At 38.3% G+C, this 27,099-nt stretch overlaps 1 protein-coding gene across 2 annotated transcripts in view; it reads left to right on the top strand.

Moving 5' to 3' along the window:
• The window catches only part of TBC1D19 (TBC1 domain family member 19), a 75,573-nt gene extending 48,961 nt beyond the window's left edge, over nt 1–26,612 (top strand). For both annotated transcript variants that reach the window (XM_042467120.1, XM_042467119.1), the window contains 9 exons: nt 4,964–5,026; nt 11,370–11,454; nt 13,354–13,398; nt 15,575–15,607; nt 16,395–16,504; nt 18,855–18,946; nt 19,885–20,000; nt 21,951–22,021; nt 25,695–26,612. In XM_042467120.1, the coding sequence (XP_042323054.1) occupies nt 4,964–5,026; nt 11,370–11,454; nt 13,354–13,398; nt 15,575–15,607; nt 16,395–16,504; nt 18,855–18,946; nt 19,885–20,000; nt 21,951–22,021; nt 25,695–25,769 (690 nt within the window). In that variant the 3' untranslated portion in view covers nt 25,770–26,612. The remainder of the gene's footprint in view (nt 1–4,963; nt 5,027–11,369; nt 11,455–13,353; nt 13,399–15,574; nt 15,608–16,394; nt 16,505–18,854; nt 18,947–19,884; nt 20,001–21,950; nt 22,022–25,694) is intronic.
• The last annotated feature ends 487 nt before the right edge of the window (nt 26,613–27,099 follow it).

Genomic DNA, 27,099 nt, shown 5'->3' with positions numbered 1-27,099 from the left:
ACTTTGGCCACATAATGAGAAGGCACAGATCACTAGAAAAAAACAATAATGCTAGGAAAGGGAGAAGGTAGAAGAAAGACCACAAACTAGATAGATAGACTCAATCAGGGGGGTTATAGGCAGTGGCGTGCAGGATGTGGGCAAGGCAGTGGAAGACAGGGATTCCTAGAGATGTCTCATCCACAGGGTTGCCATGAGTCGGAACCAATTCGAGGGTAGCTAACAACAACAACAACAAAATGTGTGAAAATCATGCCAAATTTTAAAAATAAAATTGAGGGGCTTTGGTGGACTGGTGAGGGGATTCAGGGGGCAGGGGACACAAAACTGGAATTGAAGGACCTCATGCAGCTCACATGCTGCATTCTCCCTATTTCTGGTCTAACCTTTCATCCCATGTTGATTCCCTGATCTCATTGTGTCCCTCTCCTACTCCTGAACCCCTGTGGCTGCTTTTTAAACAGATTCCTGTGTTTCATATTCATGGCCTCTGTGTAACTCACACCTGTGGAATTTTCTTGCTCAGACCTTTTTGGAAAGTTCTAGAGCTGGGCCAGAATGCATGTGTGGAACTTTTGTGCTTCCTATTGAGCGTTTAATTTTGTTTTCTCTCCAGTTCGCCTCAGTTCCTTTTCACCCATTAGTTTAGCAGCATTCTGGACAGACTCTCAGTTTTTTAGTACAGTATCTGAATCTGTCTAAAGATTCTGTTATTGTCAGTATTTCCATAGTTTGTTCTCAGTTCTTTGTCCCTCCAAGAGTAGAAAGTTATTGTAGTCTATCATTCAGCTGTGTCCTTATTTCTGTAATGGAGTGGTGGGTTCAAATCTTATGTTTAAGAGATGTGTTGCTTATGGAGTTAGTCTCTCTTTCAGACGGTCAGTTTCTGTGCCCACTATGCTTAAAAGAAACCCACAGTTTGAGACTTTTGAGCTTTCCTTCTTTACCACTCAAAAGCAAATGGGTAGAGAAGTTACCCTTTACACTGTTCTTTCACAGGAACTAATATTCTCTCCAGATACCTTTGTCTGCTGTAGGGCTTCAAAAACTACCGGTATGTCTATTAGCTGATGCCTGTCACCTTCAGCTAAATTGTTGATGACCCGGCATCAGGGCAGTTGGATGTAGGCATTCATCTGCAATCACTGCAAAAACTGGCTCTGACTTGGTATTATTTGCACTGGTTCACTACCAAAGGATGTTATGGCCCTTCTTTAGGGCAATAATAGACAGCATAAATGGAGAATGGAAGCAAGGGACAGGTTATCCCACAATTCAGCTCCTAAACTTAGAAAGATAAACAGCAGTTCTCAGTACTGATGGGGACACTGAAGGGAAAAGAAGAAGAAAAGGATAAACATGTGGATATCGAGATCACACTTCAATACCAATTCTATGGGCTTTTAATTAGGTGCCTGTGTGTGTCTGTCTGTGTATGTCCGCATGCGTGTGTGTTTTTCCTCATTGTTGTCGTTTTAAATGCTTTCATAGTTTTAAATTTAAAACAGTACATATTTTAAAACAAATGATAATTTTAACAGATGTATTTTGATATGATAGTTGAATTGGTTTTAAACTTTTTATCATTGTTTTATTTATATTAGTATTACAGTTCAGGTTGTTTGGCATCATTTTTATTTTATATTATTTATTTAAAATATTGTAGAACTAAATACTAGATCAGTTCACTAAAATAGAAGCTTAGTCCAAGTATAGTCCTCAGCACCAGTGACAATCTCACCAGATCATTACTATTCATATTTCTCTCTGTCTGGATGCTGGATATAAGGCTTACAAAAAATGTTCATGATTGCTATTGTATGAGAACTCTTTCTTATGCTTGAGGGAGGTGCTCTCTAGAGTGCCAAAGGAGAAATTACCATGAATACCTTGATACTGATGACATCTAGTACCATGCCTGGTTATGGCATTATTGGGATATATTCTACTGTAAGCATTGTAGTTACTCTTAGATCACTTCAGTATCATTTAGCTAGGGCACATCCCTCTTCTAGTGTCAAGCTCAATTGAAGTAGCTCACTTTTCCTTACAGTCATGTATCATCTGAGACACGGGTGACTTCTGATACACAGCTGACCATTACTCAACCAATATTGCTTTTGTCCATGCCTCAACACTTGTTTCAGTACTGACAAATCCACAAATTTTACTTTGGACATCTATTTTACCAATAATGCTTCCTATACTCCATTGTTCACAGTATCTTGGCCTGCATTCCAGCGGTCATCATTTATTCCCTCTATTATCCTCTATGGTGTCTTTGACTAGTTTTGTCAGTAAAGACTAAACTTCCAAATCATGCTCATCTTCTACCCAGATCATAGAATCATAGCGCTGTTAGAGATCACAAGGACCATCCAGTCCAACCCCCCTGACATGCAGGAAATTTCAATCAAAGCATAACCGACAGATGGCCATCAGATAATCCTGATGGTTTAAATTCATTATTATCAATTGCCATTTTGTTTCTTTTTGTTTCAACACAAGCCATATAAGTTGTAGTTATTCTTGGGATTTTACGGCCAAGCACAGTTTTTCTCCTACAAGACAGGGATCTCTCACTGATAGCTGCAGTCATACAAATTTGGTCCAAAACCTTTTTTGTTTGTTTGTTTGTCAGAAATTATTGTGGTGCTTCTAGGTCTCACTGGATCAATGGTGGTAGTATTCTGTATGTCTTCATATGTGAGCCCTCCAGAAATTGTTCCTCTGAATTTTCCACTCATAATTTGACAACCTCAAAGTGAGATTCAGAATACCAACTCATGTCCACTCTCTGCTTGGCTGGTTGATGCTAATTAGAATCTAACCGATGATACAGAGCTTTGCTCATATGGGATCTCAGTGATTGTCACCATTGGTGCCTTAGAATCTGGATGGGGAGTTCATTTTGGCCATCCTAGCATCCAAGGCAATTGGTCAACTGCAGATTTGAGAAGCCACATCAACACCCTAAAACTTTTGGCAGAAATACAAACATTTTGGGAGTTCATTCAATTCATTTCCAGCTGTGTTATTAAGTAGTCACAGACAACACAACAGTGTGCTACACCAACAAGAAAGAGGGCACCCAGCCAGGTGCTTTTCTGTCTCGCACACTGTATAGCTTTGGATGCATTGCTATTCTTGAGAAATTTGGACAGTTGGCAGTTCACATTCTGAGTGATGATTACATAGAAGGAGATGCTTTTGGCAAAATGCCATTGCCATGCTTTTTTTTATCAACAGGGCACTCCAACAGTGCCACCGGGTAGTGCCTGATGCAGTGGATTCTGTACCAGTGCTCAGCAATGCCTAGTGCAACTGATTCTCTCAGATCCATGGTTTCTTAGAGGACATATTTACAGTGGGAAGGTGTCTGTTTTTATGCCTATCCTCCATTTCTCTTATACTGAGAGCAATCATGAAAGCTCTGTCTAGACAATGTGAACTTGACTGTGGTGACCATGGTACTGTGGTTTACTCCTCTTCTCCTGATGGCCACGTAAAATTACCTAACGCTTTCCACTGTGTCCAGGCCTAATAATAGTCAAGAAAGAGAAGAATGCTACCTGGTAGATACACATTCATTGTGTGTCCTAAGGTGATGAATGTCTTATGTACTTCTAGAGAGCCCTCCACAAGAGAATCTCATGGGCGAAAAAGGAAATCTTTGAAAAAATTTCTCTCTTCAGTTTCTTTCAACTACAACAAGATTCTGTTTCCTACATCCTTGCTTCTTTCCTTCCATGAAGGAAAGGGATTGTTATACTCTTCCTAAATCGTAATCTGAAGTACTCCCTGTGTATTCAGCACTTTGCTTCTTGGTTCATCTTAACTACAATCATGAGCTATTTTCAAGGACTCCTTAATATGTACTCCTACTCACTTAGTCACTTCCAGCCTGGAACATGTTGATTGTCCTTTCATAACTGGGAAAGAATGCTTTGCTACCACACTCTTGCACTTGATGTCAATGAAGGCAGCCTTTCTGGTCACCATCACTCCGATTAAGAGGACAAGTAAACTGTGTGCATTGCATTTGCACCTGCTTTATCTCATGTTCCATTAGGTCAGATACAGTATCTCTTTTCTCCTGATGGTAGTGGTTCCATTGTCTTCTCTTTCTTCATGCTATGTCAGTCTTTGACAAACAGAATATTATACTCTCTTAAAGTACATAAGGCATTATTAGCCTTTTAAATTGACTACACCACCACTTTTGTAAATCTTCTTGTCTGTTGATATATCAGAGTGTTCTTTCAAAATGGATATTCTTTCTCTTTGCAGTGTCTGGCAAAGTGTATGGTTGCTACAGTTGATCTTCTATTGTCTTATAGTCTTTACTGAGGAATGTGAAAAGTCATTCAGCAATAGCAACAGATATGTCAATTGTCAATGTCACTCCGTGACTTTTTGATCCCAAATACCTGCAAGACATCTACATGGTCTCAATTTTTTGCCTTCATTTGCCAATATAGAGTTGAGAATAAGCTCCAGCAGGATGCAACTTTTGGCAGAGCAGTGTTGCCAGTGATCCTTATGTGACATACACACTTCTTCCAGCTTCAGGTGAGGTCTACAGTCTCCCAAATGTGTGGGTTATACAGAGACTATAAAAAGGAGATTGGTGATCTGTAACTGTGATTCTTTGAGTGGATGTCTGTGAACTGCAATTTGTGGTAGCTAAGGAGTATGATTAAAATGTTATAATTTGTAAGATAAATTTCATTTCGCATCACAATAAAATAGGAGAAATTCCCATTGATAAATGCTAATTGGAAGTGACACGCTCAATTATCAGGATATAAAAGCCTAATTTTCTGTGTTGGAGTTATCTAGTATGCGTAGGAATAGTAATTAATGATATAGCATTACAGTGCTGCTCTGTTGTGCTTACTACAGGAGATTTCCAGGTGGAACGCATGCCTCTCAGCTTTAAATTGTGATTTTTTGATTACAGGATGTGAAGCTGACAGCCAGCAATGATGACTACTATTTTGTGTTTGAGGATTATTTATATCAGGTAAGTAATTATTATTGTTGTGGCAATTAGTGTACAAAGTGACATGTAATATAGGGGACAATTGTTTCATGTACCTTGCATACCTAATAAAAGGGTTAATATACCAGTTGTTCTAAGCAAACTAACAGCACAAATCTATGCAAGTCTACTCAGCAATGAATTCTATTAAGTTCAGTAGAGCTTATCTCTGAATAAATGTTATTGAGTTGCAGTCTAGGTAGATTTCTGATACAATTGAATGAATCCATCAATCACTGTTTAATAAGAAATAAATAACTCATCTGTGCCTCTGGACTTGCTAACATGTAAAATAGACAATATTTGACCCAGTAAATTTGAAGATGAGTAGTTGTCACAGTCTAACTGGATAAGTTCGGTCACCTTTAAATTGCTGTTGAATTTCAACTCTATGGGATGAAGCAAGATCTGTATTTGGAATGATGGATTTCACTAGGATGGCCCCAAATTATTGATCTAGGACCTTTCAAAGAACTAGATCAAACATTTTGTATGCCTTCTGGGAAAGGTTGCATTTTGAGATGCTAGATGTTTCTGTGCCTCAGTTAATTTCTCCTGAAAAATACTTAGGCAGTTGCTATTCAGAGCAAGGTCAAAGACCAGTGGACATTTTCTGTTGTGCTTATGGTGCACTTTCTAGATTAAAGGACTTTCCTTTTGTGGAGTGTGGGAGAGCTCTATTTGGGTCTAAAAATGTGAAGAAGGCTCAGAAAAGGCAAAGCACAGTTTTAGGAGGCATTATCACCCATTTCCCAGTAAAATTTGTATTGACCCCTTCCCCAATTTTTTTGAGTAGGATAGGCATGGGAAATCTCAGAGGGCTACAGAAATTACCTGGAGGGGGAAATATGTAGCCATAGGCCACATTTTCTCCAACCTTGACTTAAGAGTTATGGAAGGGGCTCTCGGATATATGTGAAAGTTTAATAGATAATGAATACTGTTCAGATTAATTACCCATGGTCCCATTTTCCCCAATACTACTTTGCTCAGGTAGTATTGTCTTTTTATATTTATATGATACTGTTTCACACCCTGAGCACTTTGGATGTGGTAGTGTAAATCTAAATCAGTGAGCAACTGTCTGGGGTTAAGGGGTCCCATTGGTCTCTCAGGTCATCTCTTGCATCTCTTTTATCTGTGAGCCACTTTGGGTCCTTTTCTAGGAGAAAGGCAGCACAGAAATAAAATGAAATAAATAAAAATAAACAAAACATTTTGCTCTCAAATATGTCTAATGCCTTCTGGGGGAACATGTGGGCATTAATCGTTTTTTTGTACCTCCGAAGGGCCATTTGTAGTCCAGGAAAAGTATCCCCGCATCCTCTAGAACTCATCGGGGGAGATTTTGTTTTGACTGCATAGGTATTGTGGGCTATAAAATGGTCCTATGGGCTTCATGCAACCTGTGGGTCCCACTCTGAACACCTTAGTCTACATCAACAAATGCCCATGTATTTATCTTTGCTTCTATTAAAGAGAAGTCATCTAATTGTTTGGGATTGTCAATGTTACTTCTTTTAAATCTGTTAAACTGGAAGCTCGTTACAGTTGCAAATCTCCTAATGTGCATTTGATTGCAGTGTCAATATAAATGTCATGGGAGAAGATTCTCATTTTCATGATACTTTCAACCCAATTAGTTACAGCTGTTGTGGTGGGCTTGTCATTCTGTTATTTGTAGTTAAATAAAACAAATTTAAACCTTCTGAAGGTTGAAAATTCTTTAGAGGATGGACTGATCTGTAGAGCCCTGTTAGTGTAGTATGACCAAGAAATTAGCAAAATATTCATTCTGACTTCTATGTGGTGTATATGATTGCAATCATTAATTAAAAAGCATGTAGCAGAATTCATCTTGACTAATTGGTAATTTATTCTGTACATTTAAAGAAAACTCTTCTTCAAAGCTTAATCCTTATTTAGCCAAAAGCGCACTGGTCATACACAGGAATAGAGGTATCAACAGAAATCTTTTAAAAATGGCATGTAAAACAACTGTAACTGGTGTTGAGGAACTTCCAGAACAGATTAGTGAAAACTGAGTTTGCTCACTAGCCATAGAGAGCAAGCTCTGGGTTCTGTTTGTCTGTGTGGTGTGTTTTGATGTGTATGTGTTTTTAGGTGTATGGGTGTGGGTTATGGGTTCCTATGTTGTGTCTGTCAAATCTGTGGTGTCCCTGTGCAATATATATGTATGCATGATTTACCTGGGTAGGTGTTGATGTGTATCATGTACATTAGGACCATCACTAATTTGCTTTTGTAAAGTGTATGCTTTATGGAATTTCTAAGAATCATATATTTAATTGGAAATTAAGGGTCCGAACCTCATCTCATCTAATCTTTGTATTTTTTTGTATACTTAGCTCTGGACTGCATTAGCTTCCTTTTGGGGTAATGGTGTTGGAACTGAGAAAAGTGGATGCAAAAAAGTAGTTTTGTTTTTTGAAACCCAGACTCCACCTCTGCCTTGTACTAACATTTCTGGCTATGTTACATTTCCTTTTGGCATTTTAGGCCCACTGTGGCAACCATTTTTTTTAAAGAGACAAGTGCTCTCCATTATGTCAGCCATTTTCTGAGAGTGCCCACAATTCCCTTAAAATTCCAAATAAGTCCACTGGACCATACGCTTCAGTGTTCCTGGTGTAGAGGAAGGCAGCATCTGGCTAAAATGCTCAACAGTAATTGATTCAGAATGTATTGCATCACTTTTCTGCAGGTCCCTCTTGTAGTTCCTAGTTCTTTTGAAATAAGTATTTTGTTTAATGTTTTCATTCTGTTACATTATTCTGGGGCACATATATATATAAATATATATATAAATTATATATATAAATATATATAAATATATTTATATTTATATTTATATTTATATTTATATTTATATTTATATTTAATTACCAGAAATAAATTTCATAATCAAGAGAAGCTTCTTGACTTGCATTAGTCCCAGTAAATATTTTCCAGTGAGTGACTGGTTGACAGGTCTGATGGATGGAAGGCCCAAATATTGTGCTCTAAATTGGTTAGCTTTGGAATGCTAATAATACTATGAATTCATCTCAAATATTCAAAGTCCCTGGGGGTTGGGAGCAGGAATAAATATGCAAATTCACTTACCTGTATGCAAACAAAATATGTGGGATGTATGTTTGTGTTTCTATGTTTAATTCATTACCTAAGGAGGTGAAAAAACTGACCTAGCATAGAATCATAGAATTCTATTCCTGTCCAGGAGGAGGGATTCCACAATGTCCTCCATTTTGAGCATGGCTAAGAAGTATGGATTTACATTTATATGCTTCCAGCTTTTATTTGGTCATGTTTTCCATGTTGCTTGAATGTCCTACATTTCACCGTCCTAAACCTATTGTCAGCCCAAACAACTAGTCGAGCTTAATTTTGGCCCCAGCCTCCTTCCAAGTTAGGCACCCCTGATCTAGACACTATATTTCTATTGATGCAGCGTAAAATTGCATTGGCCTTTTTAGCTGCCACATCGCACTGTTGACTCATGTTCAAGTTGTGGTCTACTTGGACTCCTAGATCCCTTTCACACATAGTTTCATTCATCCAGGTGTCCCCCATCCTATATCTGTGCATTTCATTTTTCCGCCCTAAGTGCAGTACCTTACATTTCTCCCTGTTGAAGTTCATTTTGTCAAAATTCAGGCTATTTTGAATCTTGATCCTGTCCTCTGGGGTCTTAGCTACTCTTCCTAATTTGGTGTTATCTGCAAATTTGATAAGTATGCCCCCAATTCTGTCATCCAAGTCATTAATAAAGATGTTGAATATCAATGGGCCCAGGACAGGACCCTGTGGCACCCCACTGGTCACTTCTCTCCAGGATGAAAAGGAGCCATTGTTGAGTGCCCTTTGTGTTTGGCCGGACAACCAGTTACAAATCCATGTAACAGTTACCTTCTCTAGCCCACATTTTACTAGCTTGTTTGCAAGAATGTCATGGGGAACATTGTCAAAAGCCTTACTGAAATCAAGATATACTATATCCACAGCATTCTCTTCATCTACCAAGCTGGTAATTTTATTAAAAAAAAGAGATCAGATTTGTCTGGCATGACTTGTCTCTCTGAAACCCATGTTGACTTTTGGTGATTATGGCATTGCTTTCTAGATGTTCACAGACTCCCTGTTTAATGAACTGCTCTAGAATATTTCCTGGTATAGATGTCAGACTAACTGGACAATAATTGTTAGGATCCTCTTTTTTCCCGTTTTTGAGGAGGGGGACAACGTTTGCGCTCCTCCAATCTGCTGGGATTTCTCCTGTTTTCCAGGAGTTTTCAAAGATTATTGCAACGGCAATGGTCCCCCTGTGGGGGGCTGCATCTAAGACCAACTCTTCAGTCACACAATCAATATTTTGGCTGTCCACTGTTTCACCTTGCATCCCTCTCAAACCATCTCTCCACATTCACCTTAATCAGCAAAATCATTTTTTCCCCAAATATAACATTTCTAATTCAGATTTTAATGTTTGTATAAAGTTTTTAGTATATTGTAAAATTATATATTGTAAATTAACTTTTTAAAATTGTTTAATAGTTTTTAAACTTTGTATCTACATTATTAATGCTTTGGTATTGTTTTAAATTTGTACTGTTTTTTAAAAAAATTTAGCTGCCTCAACTCCCTATATCAGGAGTAATAGAAATAAGAATAAGAAGTAGCCCTTATACCTGCTTATGAGTAGCATGTTTCGTCTTTGGGCAGAATAAGGTTCTTAACACAAGTTGGAAGCATACACTTTTTGCTATCAGGACCATAAGGCTTGTTTTTATTTATCATTAATAACTGTATGAATAATAGAGAAAGATGGAAGGAGGGTGTGCACCAGCTCTGAAGGAAACATAAAATTGCCTTCTATATTTTAAATTCCTGACTACAGCTATCTCTCCAGGCCCCATAAAAGTATACAAGAATTAAAGAAAATTGTAAAAAAAACTGAAATATGCAATATTGTTAACAAGAGAGGTAGCTTTTTACTGCTTTCAATCTCTTGTTAAAACTTAACAAAAATGTTCCAATAGAAATGTGGATAAAGAACCACCTTTTCACAACACCAACACTACTTTCTTAGTTATAGGACTTGGTTGTTTACTAAGGTTCTACTTGCAGGGATGTTTCAACACAGTTTATGCTCACTGTTGGAAAGAATGGGCTCAGTGTTCCCATGGAAGGCCAAGAGGATTTATTTAGCTTCTACGTGGCAGGAAACAGATGATTTTTAGTTAAGTGGCAAGCAGGAAACAGTAGTGTATAGACCCATACTCTGAATTGTAGCCAACACTTTAATTTCCTACTTTTATTCACCTCCGTTATGATAAATTGGTGTTTCATTTTTTTCCTGTTTGTTACTTTACTGAGTGTACAACATTTTAGCTGTTTGGACAGGAGTAAAATCTGATATGTAATGCTAACTTAAAAGTGTATGTTTAAGATATAAGGCACTTTGTTGTCTGGGGGAAAAAATCTGCAAAAGAGTAAGCTGTTCAAGAAGGTAAAGGCATATCTCAGCCAGAAAATTATTATGCCCTTTATCAAAAGCGTGAACATTTTCCCAAGACATTTCTGTTTTTCTTTGACAAATATAATTATCAAAAAACTGTATTTATACAAATATTAAACAAAAAGGAGCTGTCTGAAAAGATGATGCTCAGTGAAACATTACCATGGCATTGAAAGTATTCTGGGGGAAATGAAGGCAAGATAAACTGTGCTTCCTACTCAGAGTTGCATTAATTGTCTAAAAAGGCCCAGTCTTTTGTCTAGAGTTTCAAGTGATAGAAGTGCATTTGGAAATTAGTTCTTTATGTATCTGTGTGCCTTAGCAAGAGGAACAGCAGTCCTACATTGGTGAAACCGTGAAGAAGAAATTAGGTTAACCCTTTCTGCAGGTTTTCCCTACCGTCACTATGCCCTGATCCTATCTGAGTTTCTTTGTGGCTTTTAAAAAGAAAATCAGGAAACTGAGAGATCAATTACAGATTTCCTTCATCTAGTTGAGCAGCAAAATATAAGTGATACTGTTGCCTGAATTTCTCAATCCTGTTCAAAGACTGAAAATTCATTTACCTAGTATAGTTCGGTACTTATATAGGACGGACATTTTTTTCTTCCAAGTATCCAGTACTATTGTTAGAGATAAAAATCTAATCCTAGTTAATTGATTTCATATGTTACATATTTAAACATATTTTATTCTGCATGAAATACCAGCTTTAGTGTCTACTTCCAGTTAAACATTATTTTACTCCCTGAGCAGTTTCTAATTATTATATTTTGTTTTTTCTAGGTATTACTTTGTTTTTCTCGGGACACTTCAGTATTGGAGCACTTTGAATACAATAGTGCTACGCCACCAAAGTCATACATTCGAGGTAAAAAAAAATGTATACACTTATAGTATTTATAAACACTAAGTTGAACCAGCACAGTGCAATGATTTTAGTGTTGGATTATGTCTCTGGAGGCCAGAGTTTGCATTCCTGCCCATCCCTGGAAACCCACTGGGTGAATGTAGGCATGTCACACTCTCAGCTTCAGAGGAAGGCAAAATTAAGCGTCCCTCTGAACAAATCATGCCAAGAAAACTCTGTGGTAGGTTCACCTTTCACTTGCCATAAGTTAGAAATGATGTGAAGGCACACAACAACAATGAGTGAATGTGAACCACTTCTGACTTCTGCTGGTATTTAGTGGTGTCACTCTCAAGGCGCAAGGAATCACCCCAAAGGATGTGTAACAGCCTGGTGGGGTTCTCCTCCTGTGGTCTAGGGGCGAGCATGCCCCTCATGGCTTTGCCACAGCCCCATTTCTCCCCCTGGGGAGGGAGCCAAGGTGGTGATGAGGGTGGCTGACCCTTGGCAGCCCCTCTCCCAAAGAGTAAGCAATCCTGGTGACACCACTGCTGATAATAGGTTATGTTTTTCTGGGCCACTGTTACACATGTGTTGGACTTTCTGCTTTCTTTCTTGAATTGAGGTCTCTCTTCATCTTCGATTAGTTGTTATTTAGCTGTCATTTCAACACATTTTCAGTTTCATGGTAAGTCTTCTTGTTTCACACATTAGTTCACACATTCTTTGGTTACCACTCCACTCTTCAGATATATATTGGCTATCATTGATGTCTCTTGTAATTATGTACCTTGATATATATATCTTGTGAATAGAAATAGTCTAGTTATTACACAGCTCTCTTGTTGTTCCCCTTTTGTTCAGTCTTGCTGTCATAGAAGACTGAATTTTCAGTTACCCCTGGCACTGCTTAGAGAGCTGCTGAGCTTTGTGCCCTGCAAGTGGTGACCCATATCTTTGGTTCCATCCAGAAAGGATTGTCTTGAGACTTGGTCTGCTTCCTGCTTCTGCCTCCTGCCTCTGGTCCATTGGATTGATTCTGTCATTCTTGTATGACATATTGGAGCAGGGGGTTTAATTGTTTACACTGACCCTCCCACTCCCTACTTCTTATAGCTTGCTAGCCTCACATTTGTCTGAGTCACAGAGATGCCAAGGAAGAAGGATAGGTTGCACACCTTTAACTGTGGCCTGGTACATACCTGCTTGAAGGTCCAGAGCAGCGGCAGCGTTTTTTCCTCCGCAGGGAAGCCGCAGCTGGCAAACTGCACAGCTTCCCAGCAGAGGAAAAAGAACCTGCAAAAAGAACTGCTGCACCAGTTATGTCTGAGTGCGCCAGTGGTGACGTAACTGATGCAACCTGACATGCCACTACGTGCTAGAGTTAGGGACTGTGCAGTTGCTGCGCGGTCCCATAACCCTAGCATGGCGTGAGCCCAGCGCTTTAACGCCATCTGTACCGTGCCTATAACAACTTCTCTGAGTCGTAACCTATGGATTCACACACCCCTGACTGTCCTGCCCTCATCATGTCCAGCTGCTTCACATGGATGGGTGCGTTGGTGTTATATTGAGCTGGTGGGTTTTGGTGAGAAGTTCCTTATATAGTCCCTTCTATAGGGCTGGCAGAGGGGAGAAGGCTACAGCCAAAACTCATCAGAATGCTTTGGAACACTCCAAAAGAGGTACAGTGCAAGCACAGGATAACCCATTTGTGTGAGTTCACAGATGACCACTCGAAGAACTACAGTTATAGCTATACAACCTGTACTTTTACTCCTTTCTTGGTTACACTATGAATATTTCCAATATATCATCACTTGTTTCGTCATTCTATGTTTTGAATATGGAAAATACTGTTTTCTCTTACTGTGTGTATATTGCTTATATATATATTTTTCATTTTTGTATTTTTCACAGGGAAACTTGGCTTGGAAGAATATGCTGTCTTTTATCCACCAAATGGTAAAGCAATACTGTTGCCTCCTCTAGTGTGAAAAGGGGAAATTGCAGCACTGATTTTTTCTGCATTTGTTTTGTAGTTTAATTGGACAGAGAAAACTGTATGGTGGACTCACCCTCTCTAGCTCACTGCTTTTCTCAAAGAGTTGAGGGCAGTAAAACAGAACCATTTTTATCCATGGTCATTTCAATATTTGTGCAAGCTTTATCCCCATATAAACATGTTTTACAGGTTTTGCAATAGTTAAAAATACAAAATATGCTTTTCCACAGACAAGTAAAGGGGAAAAAAAACAAATTAAACTTATAGATATTGAGTCAAGATACTGTTTTCAAGTCAGGGAAAAAGAAGTAACTTTCTGGCCTTCCTGTGTTTTACTACCTTTTCTTCTTACCATGATAAATAAGACACAAAATTCTCCATCAAAATAAGTAAGGGAATTATGACATCTGTGAACACTTATGCCACTTTCATGATCTGTGCATGGTTCCAGTAGTTTTCCAGTATGCTTAGTGGCAAGGTGCATGTTTTGTGTACAGAATGTGTGCACTAAAGAGATCATATTGTGATTTTATGTGTGTATCCTATGCAACATGTAAATAGATATGCCCTAGCTTCTGTAGCACACAATCCATAGAGAGCTAACCCACATTTCTGGAAATGTGGTGTGATGTCACATGTTCTCAGTTGCTACTTTATCAAGTTCATTTTAAGGAAAACGTGGCAACTTCTGAAGTTATGAGGCTAGAATAAATGTGAAAAAGCTATGTTAAGCACTACCTGAAACTAAGATTCTGGACAAGTTAAGCCTTGCATGGAGTAGCAACTTTTGATGGTCTTGGGCATGCAGTGAGGAATTTCTTTGCCTTTTAGACCAGTTACTTTTCCTTTTGCTGTGATTTCTGAGAAGCAGCTTTGAAGGTCTGATTTTGTGTTCTTGTAAACTTTACATTTTGCCATTTTCCAAGCTTACTAATAATCTTTTAATGACTTTATAGATTTTAACTCACCGTATCTTGGATGGCAAGAATATTAAAAGAAAGTTCAGTGGCCTTGATTTTGACAATTTGGTCAGATTCTTTAAATTCTTACCTTGAAAGGAGAACTGATTTCAGTGCAAAGAAGGTTTTGTGTGTAAAAAAACAACAACCCAGAAGCACAAGTTTTCTTTCTGCTGAAGCATACATTCATAGTTTCTACATTAGGGAAATAAAGGTTTTCTAATTTTCTTCTCATGAAGGAAGGATTTCAAAAGTTTTAACTCCACAACAGTTTTTGAGAGTTTTATACGTTTTCCAATTATTCTTGAGTAGTCTGAAACATTCTTTTGCAAGAACCTGTCTATGCAAAAATTATTGGTAATAGGAGGCTAAAAGAAACAGAGCTTGCATAAAAGGTGGGGGGAAAGTGCACTTTGTGCAAAATATTGTTTTGTGCCCCCTCCTTCCAATTTTAATGAAAACAAATGTTGCTAGAGATTCTGAAAAGCAAAAAAGGTCACAGCATTTTACCTCCCCCCCCCCCCCAGAAAGAATCCTGATGTGCAAATACACCATTTTTCATGTAGGGGGAAAATTGTGAAAATGTATTATATCTTTATCTTATATTGCTTTGTTCATGTGATTATACTACTACTGTGAGCAGTTTTAACACACACACACCCATCATCCATAGGACATACTGTCAAAATCAGCTGAAAGATCTGACTAATTATGGATGGTTGACTTTTACAACCAGAAACTTTTTACACAGACACACACTTTTCTCCATTCTCATTTGCTTCCTTTTTAGTGGAACATCGGAGGGTTACAGACCGCCATGTAGTACGTGTGGAGCGCGTACTAGGGTTAGGAAGGGGCGGTGCTTCCGCACCCCCCTAACCCTAGTATGTGCTCTGCGTGTAGGAAATGGTGGCGGCCGTTCCACACGGCTGCCGCCATCACTATGTCATGACAGCGCCGCCTCCAAACGTGTGACGTAGTGGAGCTGCACCAGGGCGCTTAGGGCGCCCTTTGCGTGACCTCGGAAGGAGCTCCGTTTCGGAGCTCCTTCCTGCTTTGTGTCGCTGTAACTCGCCCATGTTTTCACAAAGTTCTGAAACCATTAACTGTTGTGACAGTTGATAAAATGGAGCATTTTTTAAAATTATTATTATTATTATTATTATTATTATTGTAGGTGTAATCCCTTTCCATGGCTTTTCAATGTATGGTAAGTGACTGTTCTATCTCGCATTAAAAACAAAAATTAAGTGTGCTTTGCCAAATTTAAAAAAGGGTTAGATCACTGAAGCAACATGTTTGAAATGTTTTGGTCATGTAGTATGTGATTCAAACACTCCTCTGTGAAGGGCCGTTTGACTTTAAGTTGCCATCATCTTTATTCGTGGAGGAAACTCAGGTGGATTGCTATTCTGATCTCTGGACCTCTGTTGTGTGTACTTACTCACAGTTTGGGCCAGGGAGTTTTCTCAGGTTGCTCAGCCCTTGTGTTAGACTTGCCTGTCATGATCTTATTTCTTTGGGGATTGTTTGTGGGTCTGCTGAGTCATTCCTGAAAGGGAAAATAATCTCCCCCTCCTCCTTTCATCTCTTCATTGGTTGACAGCGCACAAAGTCAGCATTGCAATTATGGAATTCAGTGTAATTGTATTTGTACAATTGATTTGATGTGCTTTCATTCAAGTCAGGGCAAATTGTGCGCGCTTTGCTTCCAAAGTGATCCCATGCGGGAGCTAGTCTATAATTCTTACCTGTTTCATAAAAAAATCAATATCTTAGTGCTTCCAAAATGAAAAGGTAAATTATCTGTAGCTAAGGAGACTTGAACATACTTTTTTGTTGTTTTAAACAAATTTCTGCTTCTGCAAAGGATGTAGCTCCTTTCAGAATATGCATCTTTTGTATTACCTTTTTATTGCCATATTTTGTGCTTTTTGCCACTGAGCTGTTTAAGCTTTTTACAGTGCTGATATAACAAATTTCTTTTATGCTTTCAGTTGCTCCACTTTGTTTTCTGTACAATGAACCTTCCAAGTTATACCAAATATTTCGTGAAATATACATTCGTTATTTCTTCAGACTTCATTCTATCTCTTCTCATCCTTCTGTAAGTTTGCTTTGAATAAATTTACCTTGTAGCATCTATTTTTAAATAATTATATATAGGAAGGTAAGTCACCATATTCCAGGAGGGTTAGACTAGAAGGGCAGTGTATAAAACCAGGAAATAAATAAAGAAAATTATCTTTATATTGTGCTGCATCCTGAAATTTTAGAGTCACTGTATAATCACACTTTATAGAACTTACATAAAGTATCTTTGTGTGTACACTTCAGCAGTATTGATTATGTCTTCTGTTTTTTGGCATATGGGCTCATGAAATGGTTTAACACTGCTTATTACTCCAGCTAGCCCAGTATTATATATTTTGACCAGCAGTAGCAGTGGTTTATGTCTTCTCCACTACACTTGGCTTCCTTTAACTAGAGATAATTCAGTTTGTTCCTGAACTATGTCTACAGTTTCAGAATTGCCTTTGATGCTTTAAAGAGGAACATATTTTAAAGAGAAATGCAACATCAGATTTTATGAGAATACTTCCCATCTTTTCAGATTTGTAAAATGTTGTTGAAGGATACACCATATATATTTGACTATAAGGTGAGAAATTTATGCCCCAAAATGGACTTCAAAATCATGGGCTTACTTATATATGGGGCAATAACTTAATACTGCTTATACATTTCCTAAAAGAAGTGCCCACCTTCCTCTGTAGCCAGGGATCTTTCAACAGTTCCCCATTTGAGTCCCCGCGTGCTCTTCTCCTCTCTCTCTCTCTCTCTCTCTCTCGCTCTGTGTGTGTGTGTGTGTGCCTTCCTTTGCAGCCAGATTTAACAAACAGCCACTGAGGCAAGGGACACACACAGAGACACAGAGAGAGTATGCCCAGGCTTGTACCCCCTTTTGCAAGCCATGAGCCTTGGAAATCCTGGGGGTGAAGGGCAGAAAGAGAGAGGGGTTCTACCCTGTTTTGCAAGCCATGAGCCTTGGAGATGCTTTTGGTAAAGGGAAGAGTGTCTTCGTGTACCGAGGTTTGTTCCCCATTTTCCATGCCGAGACTGTGACTCTTAGGAGAGGTCCAGAGAAGGAGATGTAGGGAGGGAAGTGGTGCTTTGTTTCCCCCTTTAGATCTTTTGTAACATGCCCCAGTATTTGACCCTCGACTTATCCACAGGTCATATCAAAATCCATGATATTGACTTAGACACAAGTATATACGGTATGATGTATAACTTTTAAAATGTACATGAAGTTTGAGTTATCCAGAAATTTGGAATATTCCAAAGTTCAAAACACGGGTAGCCGAGATAGTGACACCTGTGCTTTTTGATGGTTCAGTGTATACAAACTTTTGTTTCATGCACAAAATTACTTGAAAATAATGTGTATAAAATTACCTTCAAGCTATGTGTATAAGATGTATATGAAACATGAATTAAATTTATGTTTAGACTTGTGTCCCATCTCCAAGATATCTCATTATGTATATGCATGTATTATAAAAGCTAAAAAATACTAGAAATCAAAAGCACTTTTGGTCCCAAGCTTCTCAGATAAGGGATACTGAACCTGCAAATAAACAGATACATATAGATCTCTTTTGAAATGGAGAGACATATTCAGAAGTAAACTTTCTGCTTCAGATATCATTGTGTCATTATGAGTTATGCTTAATCCCATTCAGAGTTTCATTTTAGCTCATGATAACCCTGCACCAAACCCCCAATTTGTTAGTTTTCCTCTTCTCCCCATTTCCCAAACAGGATCAGGCTTACCAAATTGTATGGGAAGGATGGAAAACAGTAGCCAAGACTACAGGTGAGGCTTTTAAAAGCCTGCACTGCTGGTGTGAACATGGAAGTGTTGTTTCTTTTTCTGCAAAGTCTCCAAAATGGAAAAACAAAAAACAAAAACAAGTCAGTTCAAATCAAGATAGGCAGATTTTGCCTCTCTCCATCTATGCTCTAGATTTGCGTAGGTTACCAGTGTCTCAGTCTTTGGTCTTTCTATGGCACGAATATTTTATTTTTATTTTACTGGGGTAGTGTACAACCTCTGCTTATGTGTTGTAAAACTAGGTTGAAGAAATGGTTATGAAATTAACTTTATTATGTATCTTTTTATGTTAAATTTTAAATGCTGGTATGTGGCCCTACTTGCTGATACAACATCATATCACATCAAAAGTGACTATATGTTAATGTGAAGGAGCTGGCTGGGTTGAAATAACTGAGCTTTAACACATGCTTGTCCATGAGCTAATTTTATCAAATCGTAGCTTATTTTTTGACCTACTGTGCATGCATTTCAATTCATGCATTATCTACATTGGATATTTTTTCAGATTTCTTTTTAAAAAATCATAGTAAGGTATATACTTTTTGTTATTTTAAAGGGCATTGTATCATTATGTTTACTGTTTGAGACCCTTCTTCAGACTCATCTACCACAGCTATTTTATCATCTTAGAGAGATTGGAGCACAACCGTAAGTATTTTTTCCTTAACTTCAAGCATTCACCTGACATATATTAGGCCCTTCATAATTCTGAGGAAGCATCCAAAAGAATTGATGTGAGTTAAGGTGTCTAATGTATACTTTAAAAAATAATTGGAAGTACCTTAAATTATCTTTAGAGTGGTCTCCTAATTCTCCCCATTTCCCATATCAACAGCAATGTATTCATTCTGTTTCCAAAACCTTTAGCATCCTAAAGGACCCATCACTATTACTATTGTATGGCAGTGTGACTATTCTTGGAAGCAACTATGATGAACTAAAAGAGTAGTAGGCATAACATTTTAATGCTCCAGTGCATTTGAGATCATCATTATTTCTCCCAAAATGTAAAATATCCAATCCTAATTTTGCTAATTTATATTCTTGAGTGTTCTTTGAAAGTGTTGATTATATAATATATAAATATAAAACTTTATTTATATACCGCTTTTCCAAAATGATTGGTCTGTTGTGGTGCAACAATGACAGCCCCAGGACAGAACCCTGTAGCACTCCATTTGAAACTTTCCTCCAAAGTGAAGAGCAGACATAGATGACAACAGAATAATTGTCCATCCAATTATTATTCTATCTGATGGTGTTTCCATTTATTCCACATTTAATCAGTTTGACAATCAAAATATCATTACCAAGTAGGGTTGACATTGAACCCTGCACGTATAAACACTAACACACATGCACCGTAAGGGCACACAAACATGTCCTAAAGGTGATTTCTCCATTTAAAATTGATGTTAATCTTGAATAATGCCACTTACAGTTAAAAAGGACAACTTTTTCCAGCTGTCTCTTGAATATACAGATATTAATGTAAGCAAACTTTAAGTGACATGAAAAAAACTGTACTAATTATATATTGGCAGGAAATATAATAGTGGTATTTTGTTTGTTTTGTTTTCTTGTAGTCTCAGAATATCATTTAAATGGATGGTACGGGCATTCTCTGGTTATCTAGCAACAGATCAGCTTCTTCTTTTGTGGGACAGAATTCTGGGATATAACTCTTTGGAAATTCTTGCTGGTAATTAAAAATATCATTTGTATATGCTCTTCATGTTATACAGAGAGAGAGATTTATAATGTAAGCTGCTATTCATGGGATAGGCTCAGATTCACCATGTCTTAACTCTTAAAATTTTAGGAAAATCGAGAGATCATGACAAAGATTGGCCATTCTCTAAATTTCTCTCCTACTGACATATCTAATACTTAGCATTCTAAGAACAGCCTTTCGTAGGAGTCTATGAATCAAGAAATTTGTGGTGATTTCAATGTTCTTCTCCCTTTCTTCCTGAAGAAACAAAATGCTGCTGAGATGGGTATGAACTGAGTTGTCACAGCTGCAGGAACACTGTTGAGAGAGCTGGGGTGTTATGTCTCAACTGACTGTAGCAAATATTAGAGCCAGTTACTAGCCAGAGATGTATGTGTATGTGAGGACTGATTCATAGGCAGCTGGACTAAAAAGCAAATGAAGTTCAGTTCTCTGGATGGCACGGAAGAGTAATCTACATCCTGTTGAGTTATTCCCTTGTTTGAGCTGATGAGATAGGAGTACATAGCTCGGAGTTCTTTACTGTTTACAACTGTTATCTCTGTTCCCTTCATGCCATTTTTAAAATTTCTTACCTTGGCAGCTGGATGTGTTTATCTTTCATGCTTAAACTGGTATTTAAATACAGAAAATTAGTAATGGATAGCTTTCAAAAGAAAAGAAAAATATCAGATGAAGAACCTGATAGTACACTTGACCCACCCCCTTTACACAGGCTTGCCTTCTGCAGACTTGAGCTCACGTGGAAAGCAAGCCCCAATAAAAACAATGGGGTGTGCTGCAGGAGCACGCCCCATTATAGTTAATGAAATTTGAACATACATTCAGTTCCCCTTACATGGGGGGGGGGGGTCTGGAACGGATCCCCTGTGTAAGGGGTGAGCTGACTGTATTAGCATGTCTTTGCCTTCCATGAAGAAAAGAAACAAACTGCAGAAGCTCCAGTGAAGGAAGAAGTTCTACTGATTGCTATCCAGCAGATCACAGGCTAAGAAAATAACCTGATCATCCGATTCAAATGACCACAGTCCAGCAAGCCTCAGAGATGAATGATGAAATAATATTAAAAAGAATGTTTATCTCATCCAATGAGAGCGAGTTGGAAGGGTTAACAGGAATGCCTCTGAAACAACTGAAGATGCTAACTAAGACCTGTTCCAGACTGCCAAAATAAAGCTACTTCGGGTCTCCTTGGAGGTATGCTATTTAAATGATGCATGGGTCCAAAGAGTCCGGAGGTCGCACCAAAGTCACATTCCATTCCTAAGCACCGGAGTGCAGCTTTTGGTGCAGCTTCCGGATTCTTGGGATGCATGCATCATTTAAATAGCATACCTCCAAAGAGACCCGAAGCAGCTTTATTTTGGCAGTTTGTAACAGGCCATTGAAAGAAACCAAGACAGATCAGACCATGGTAATAGTAGAAAAGGAAAACAAACTTTCATGGGTGAAGCTTAGAAAGCCAAGTTACCTCTTTAGACGGGACCAGGAACTCAGGCCTTTTGTGTTGAGGAATCACGTTCCAAGGCAGAGGGTGGAGCTGATGCATACAGCATCTCTAAGCAATCAGAAACATTGACACTACAGCACAGGTGTGAGAATTGATGGGGAAGCCACATTTAAATAATGAGATGAAACTAGCTTCTGTGTTACCTGGAGAACTTTTGATTGTTGGACATGTAAAAAATATATATATAAAAGTAAATTTAAATATGTTCGTTCTCTTGCCACCCTTGCATAATATGTTCATAGTTGAAATGAAATTGTCACAAATTGACTAGAACTGGAGTCTTAAAAGTGGATGTCTATTTCCCAAACAAAATTATTATTGAATTGAACTTAAGCATGGCTAGACTAAAATACCTTTGACAACTAATTAGAAGGCTTAAAGTCTAAATATTGTGCATTCTTTTTCAGTCCTGGCAGCTGCTGTGTTTGCTTTCCGAGCAGTCAATCTAATGGAGGTGACATCACTGGCTGCAGCTGAAGTAAGGATATGTTTCAGTTGGAGAATATGGAAATAGTTTTTGGCCTGTTGCCCACCACAGTAATTTAAGCTTGGTGTGCACATAGTGTGCAGTGCGAGGCTGTCTGCTGAAATTCATATCTTAGGTAAAAATTCAGAGGATGTTATGAAAATACATGGACTAACATTTGAAACATACTTTGTATGTAGAATTTTTTAAAAAAACTGTCATAAACCATATTCTATGTGTGAATTACTTTTTTAAAAATCTGTTTAGGTCTTTCTGATTATTTTAATGAACCCATGTAAAGTCTGTGATGTTGTTCTACAGAGAATTATAAAATATCCAGCTTAAAAAGTGGTTTATGGAAATATGCTTTCTACCAACTGCTTCCGTAATATATTCTGTAGGATTTCAAGAGATCATATTTAATACAGTGAAAGTATATGCATGTTTACTCAGAAGTATGTCCTATAGCATTCATTCACTGAAATGTCCACTACCAATCCTGTGTAGGTTCATGAATTATGATCATGAATTATGATGGTGTAAATCTGACTCACTCCATCAAAATTCACTTTTATAGTCACTACACCTATCAGTGGTTTGAAATATTCTGTAAAGTGTTCTGATTTCATGAAAGTCATTTGGCATTTTGGAAACACAGAGCACATTTTCCAAATGCAAGTGCTGTCAATATTTTAAAACATATGTAACTTGCAATTTGAGTCCAACTGGGCTTTTTGGTTTTGAGAAAATAATAATGTAATGAATTACAGATTTATCCCATAAAAGCTTTTCAGAAATAACTAATTAATGTATAGAAATACAGAAAGTTAAAAAGCCGCTTCTTTCAGCATATGCTGAAAGCAGCATATAATGTGCCTGCATATGACACGGGCGCACTGTACTTTGTGAAAGTCCCAAAGCAGAACACTGCCCCCACTTCTACGTCATTTCAGCTATGAACCTAGGAAGCAATTTTGTGGAATTGGTATGGCTGTATCTTGTAATGCAAGGCCTCATGTGGGTAAGCTGTCTTGCATGGACTGCCCTGGTAAAAGTGAGAAAGGTGGCTACCACCTCAGTGTACAATGCCATCCCAGAAGGCATCCTAGGTATTTTTCATAGGAATTGTCTATGTACTTTCAGAACACTGTATAGTACTGCTTTCTCTCTTTTCTAAAGTACAATAGTAGAGCTCATTGTTTTCAGATATTATGGTTATTTCTTATACTGCGTTTTCATATCTTTCTGGCATGTGCACTCATGTTTTGATGGCTGTATAGGTTGTACTATTGATACATAGGTACAAATTCTTTGATTTTCTAGATTCTAGAAGCAACTTGGTTGCTTATTTCTCTCCAACATATTTCTTCATCTCCAATAGAGACATAGAAATAGAAATCTTTAATTCGTCACAGTAACTTGGATACTTTCTAAAATTTTGGGCTTCTTGTTATGAAATTATCTTGAGAATTCTGATTTTCGGATTGGTAATTTCAACATAGAAAAGTGGATTCTATTTGTTGTGTCACTTTCTAGACCATTTCTGGATAAAATATCACAAACCCTAGTACAACAGGGTTCCCCCCACTTGGTTTCTGATATGTCCCCTGTATCTATATTCCCATTTCTTTGAATATTAACGTATGAACAGTTATGACATGAGAATCAGGAATGGAAGAACAATGCATACATCTAGAGATAGTTTACTGTACAGCAGCTAGAGACAACTTTTGGAAATGCCCATTTTATCCAGTTTTGTCACCATACTGTAACCTATCTGAGCCTTCTATAACGTACTGGCTTGCCCAGGTAAACATCTCTCTTCAAAGGATAGGATGGCTTGGTGTCAAAGCACCACCACACTTTCATGCCATACTTTCCCAGTTTATTTGCAATATACTCCTGGACTGGGCATTTATCTTGGAACCCAACAATCTGAGTGATAGTGGATACATCTGTCCCTGATATGTACCATATTTGAAGCTGCTCAGCAAATATAGTTGACATGCCCTAAAAAAAACAACAGCCAGTTCATCAGTGACTCTACATATTGTTCTTCTATCCCTGTTATCTTCAGATCATCAGTGCTCTGAAGTGGCAGTACAGTAAGTCTGGATACCATAATTCTTCCTGGGCTTGATGTTGCCCACAGGGACGTAGCCAGGGGGGGGGGATCTGGGGGTCCGGACCCCCCCCTTCCATTAGAAAAATGAATGGTGTGTGCTGCTGCGCCGCCGCACTCAAGCCCCATTATAATGATGGCACTTAGTCTGGACCCCCCCCCTTCCTAAAATCCTAGCTACGTCCCTGTTGCCCATGATAAGCCCACCAGAAGTAGTATTCAAATGTGTACCTACATCTCAGTGATGCCAAGGGGTTTCTACACTTTGACTTGGGTAAGGGTTCCAGCTCTGAATTTGCACCAAGTCTACTGATCAAAGATACCATGCACAATGGACATCATGCACCTTTGACACCATAAACCAGCACACATTCCAGTGCACACTCACACCTGTATTCTTCACAGTAGGCCAGTGAATAAGAAAATCAGCAGATGATGCCGCATGAGAGAGAAAGTTGCTTGTAAGGACCACTGCAGCATCCATGTTTCAGGCTCTAGTTGTCAATTCAGTTGCTGGCCCAAATAATGGCTTTCATTTTGTGATATTTCCTTCAGCAGTGACTGTTTTGTTATTGGTATAGAAAATTATACCACAGGGTCGTCAGTGCAGCTAATGCTAGATCTTCCTGCAAGTCAGTAAATATAGCTATTTTGCTTTTATGTTTATGTTAGTGTCCTTCCTTACTTTTTGGATTCACAAGTTTTTGTCTTGCTTGTTAACAGTTGAAAATAACAGTGACAGTATTTTTAGGCAACAGAAATTATGGCCTGTTACAGGCTGCCAAAATATAGCTGCTTCTGGTCTCTTTGGAGGTGTGCTGTTTAAATGATGCATGCGTCCTAAGAATCCAGAAGCTGCACCAAAGCTGCCCTCCAGTGCTTAGGAATGGAGTGTGGCTTTGGCGCGACCTCCGGATTCTTAGGACCCATGCATCGTTTAAATAGCACACCTCCAAAGAGACCCGAAGCAGCTTTATTTTGGCAGTCTGTAACAGGCCACTATTTTGGGTTTTTTGCAGAACAGTTCTGTCAGTTACGTAGAACATACATTTTCAAGATCTGGATGTCAGGTTATATGGAATAGTCTTAATCAAAACCTGCAAACAGTGTTGTAGACATGGAACATTTTTATTCCCGAAAATACATTGAAATTCCCATGCTCCCAGAATTCTTCATTTAATTTTTTTAATCCATATTGATGAGAGTTAAAATTACCTATTTATCTTAGAAATACTGCGCAAGACAGGTAGTGTAAGGATTTATAATGTGCAATTATTTTTAGACGCAAGATGAAATGTTAGACTCTCTTCTGCACCCATGATACCACATATATTTGAAGAAGGTCTAAATCCTAAAATAAAAATTCAGTTTACTTGATGTTAGTACTCATGGGGCCTCTCTTTTGAGAAATATGCAGAAATCAAAAGAAAATTCATGCAGATAAAAGCAGGTAAACTAAATTATGTATTACTAAAATTGATATTCTTAATGAGTTCTGCATTCTTTTTCCTTCTCTGAGAAAAACAGTAACATAATGACTCCCCCTCCTTCATTTTATTCCAGGCTGTACTTGCTGATCTTTCTACTCTGAAAGTTATGCCTCTCCTTCAAATTTTTCTTTTTGCTACTGGCACTTGATCCTTCTCAGAACTGCTGGGCTGCATTGCAAGACTTCCATGAGATGCTAATGATAAACTATGCAACACTTTCATTCAACAGAACTCAGCCATCAGTGACCACATTTTTGCAAAAAAATAAATCTGCACTTCTCACCTGGAAATCCTGCGTTTCTGTACCATTTCTGCATGCGGATGAACTTTATCCAAACCACAACATCTGGATATCATACTGTACTAGCAAACAGTTGCCTATTGTATTAAGTAATATCACCCAAATGCATGTATTATCTAGTGCAACAAGAAGGCAAGAATATATCACAATTCTAGATCTCAGTACTGCTTTTCTGCTGGTATAAAACTGGAGAGCATGTCTTCGGTAATTATAATATGTTATCCAATCATACCATCCATCTTTCATCTTGTAAGTCCTGCAATACTTGAAAAATAGTATTTAACTTTAAAGTATTTGAAAGCCTACTAACCATTCCTGTGAAGAGTCATTCATAGCAATACCTCTTTGCATCCTTTCTGTATCATTTCCTATGGGAGGAGCTTCTTGTTTTATTGTTCATGGCAGGAGGCTGACTTTTTCGAGAATGGAAGATGGGATGATTAAGGCGTACTTTTTTGTATTTGACACGCCTTGCATTAATCGGTTCTGGAGATTTCTGAAACACTACAGAATCTGTGAAATGTATCTATGTTAAAGATGACAGTAGAATGACTAGTAACAATTTCTTGCCATAGTTCCCTGAAAGAAATTCTCTCCCTTTTAGTCTTCAGCTATTTATTTTGATACTTTCTCCTAAATTCATTCTGATCGTGCTTTAAAAACCTTAATATTAAAGACAAATGTGCTTGGGCGTTGCCAATGTGGTGACTTTCACACGGAAACGGGGACTTTTCAGAGCTTTTGGTGTGATTTTGGTGGCTGGCTCTATTTCAGTGCATTTTTGGTGACTTTTGCCCATTTCAATTCCAGACCTGACTCTGAGAGCAAGGCTGCCTACGGAGAGAGCAACCAACCCTTTGGAGTGTCACACACTCACAGTTTTCAGCCAATCAGAGAGAGAACTGGAGAGTGGTCACCATCGCCACCCTCAGGAAGCGCTCTCTCTCTCTCTCAGCCCCTGGCTCACACTTAAGTCTAGCTTTCCTAGACTTAAGCGTACTTCCTCAGATGCATGGGAATTGTAGTTCATTGTGGCACCAGAGCTCTTTCTCACAAAACTACAATTCCCAGGGTTCCCTAGCACTGAGCCAGGGCAGTTAAAGCGGTCTCAAACTGGATTATTTCTGCAGTATGGATTGGACCTTGAGCATTTTTAATAACTAAGGTCCAAAACACA

This window comes from Sceloporus undulatus, chromosome 5 (genome assembly GCF_019175285.1).
Source record: "Sceloporus undulatus isolate JIND9_A2432 ecotype Alabama chromosome 5, SceUnd_v1.1, whole genome shotgun sequence".
Lineage (NCBI taxonomy): Eukaryota > Metazoa > Chordata > Lepidosauria > Squamata > Phrynosomatidae > Sceloporus > Sceloporus undulatus.
This window is presented reverse-complemented; position numbering and strand designations above follow the sequence as displayed.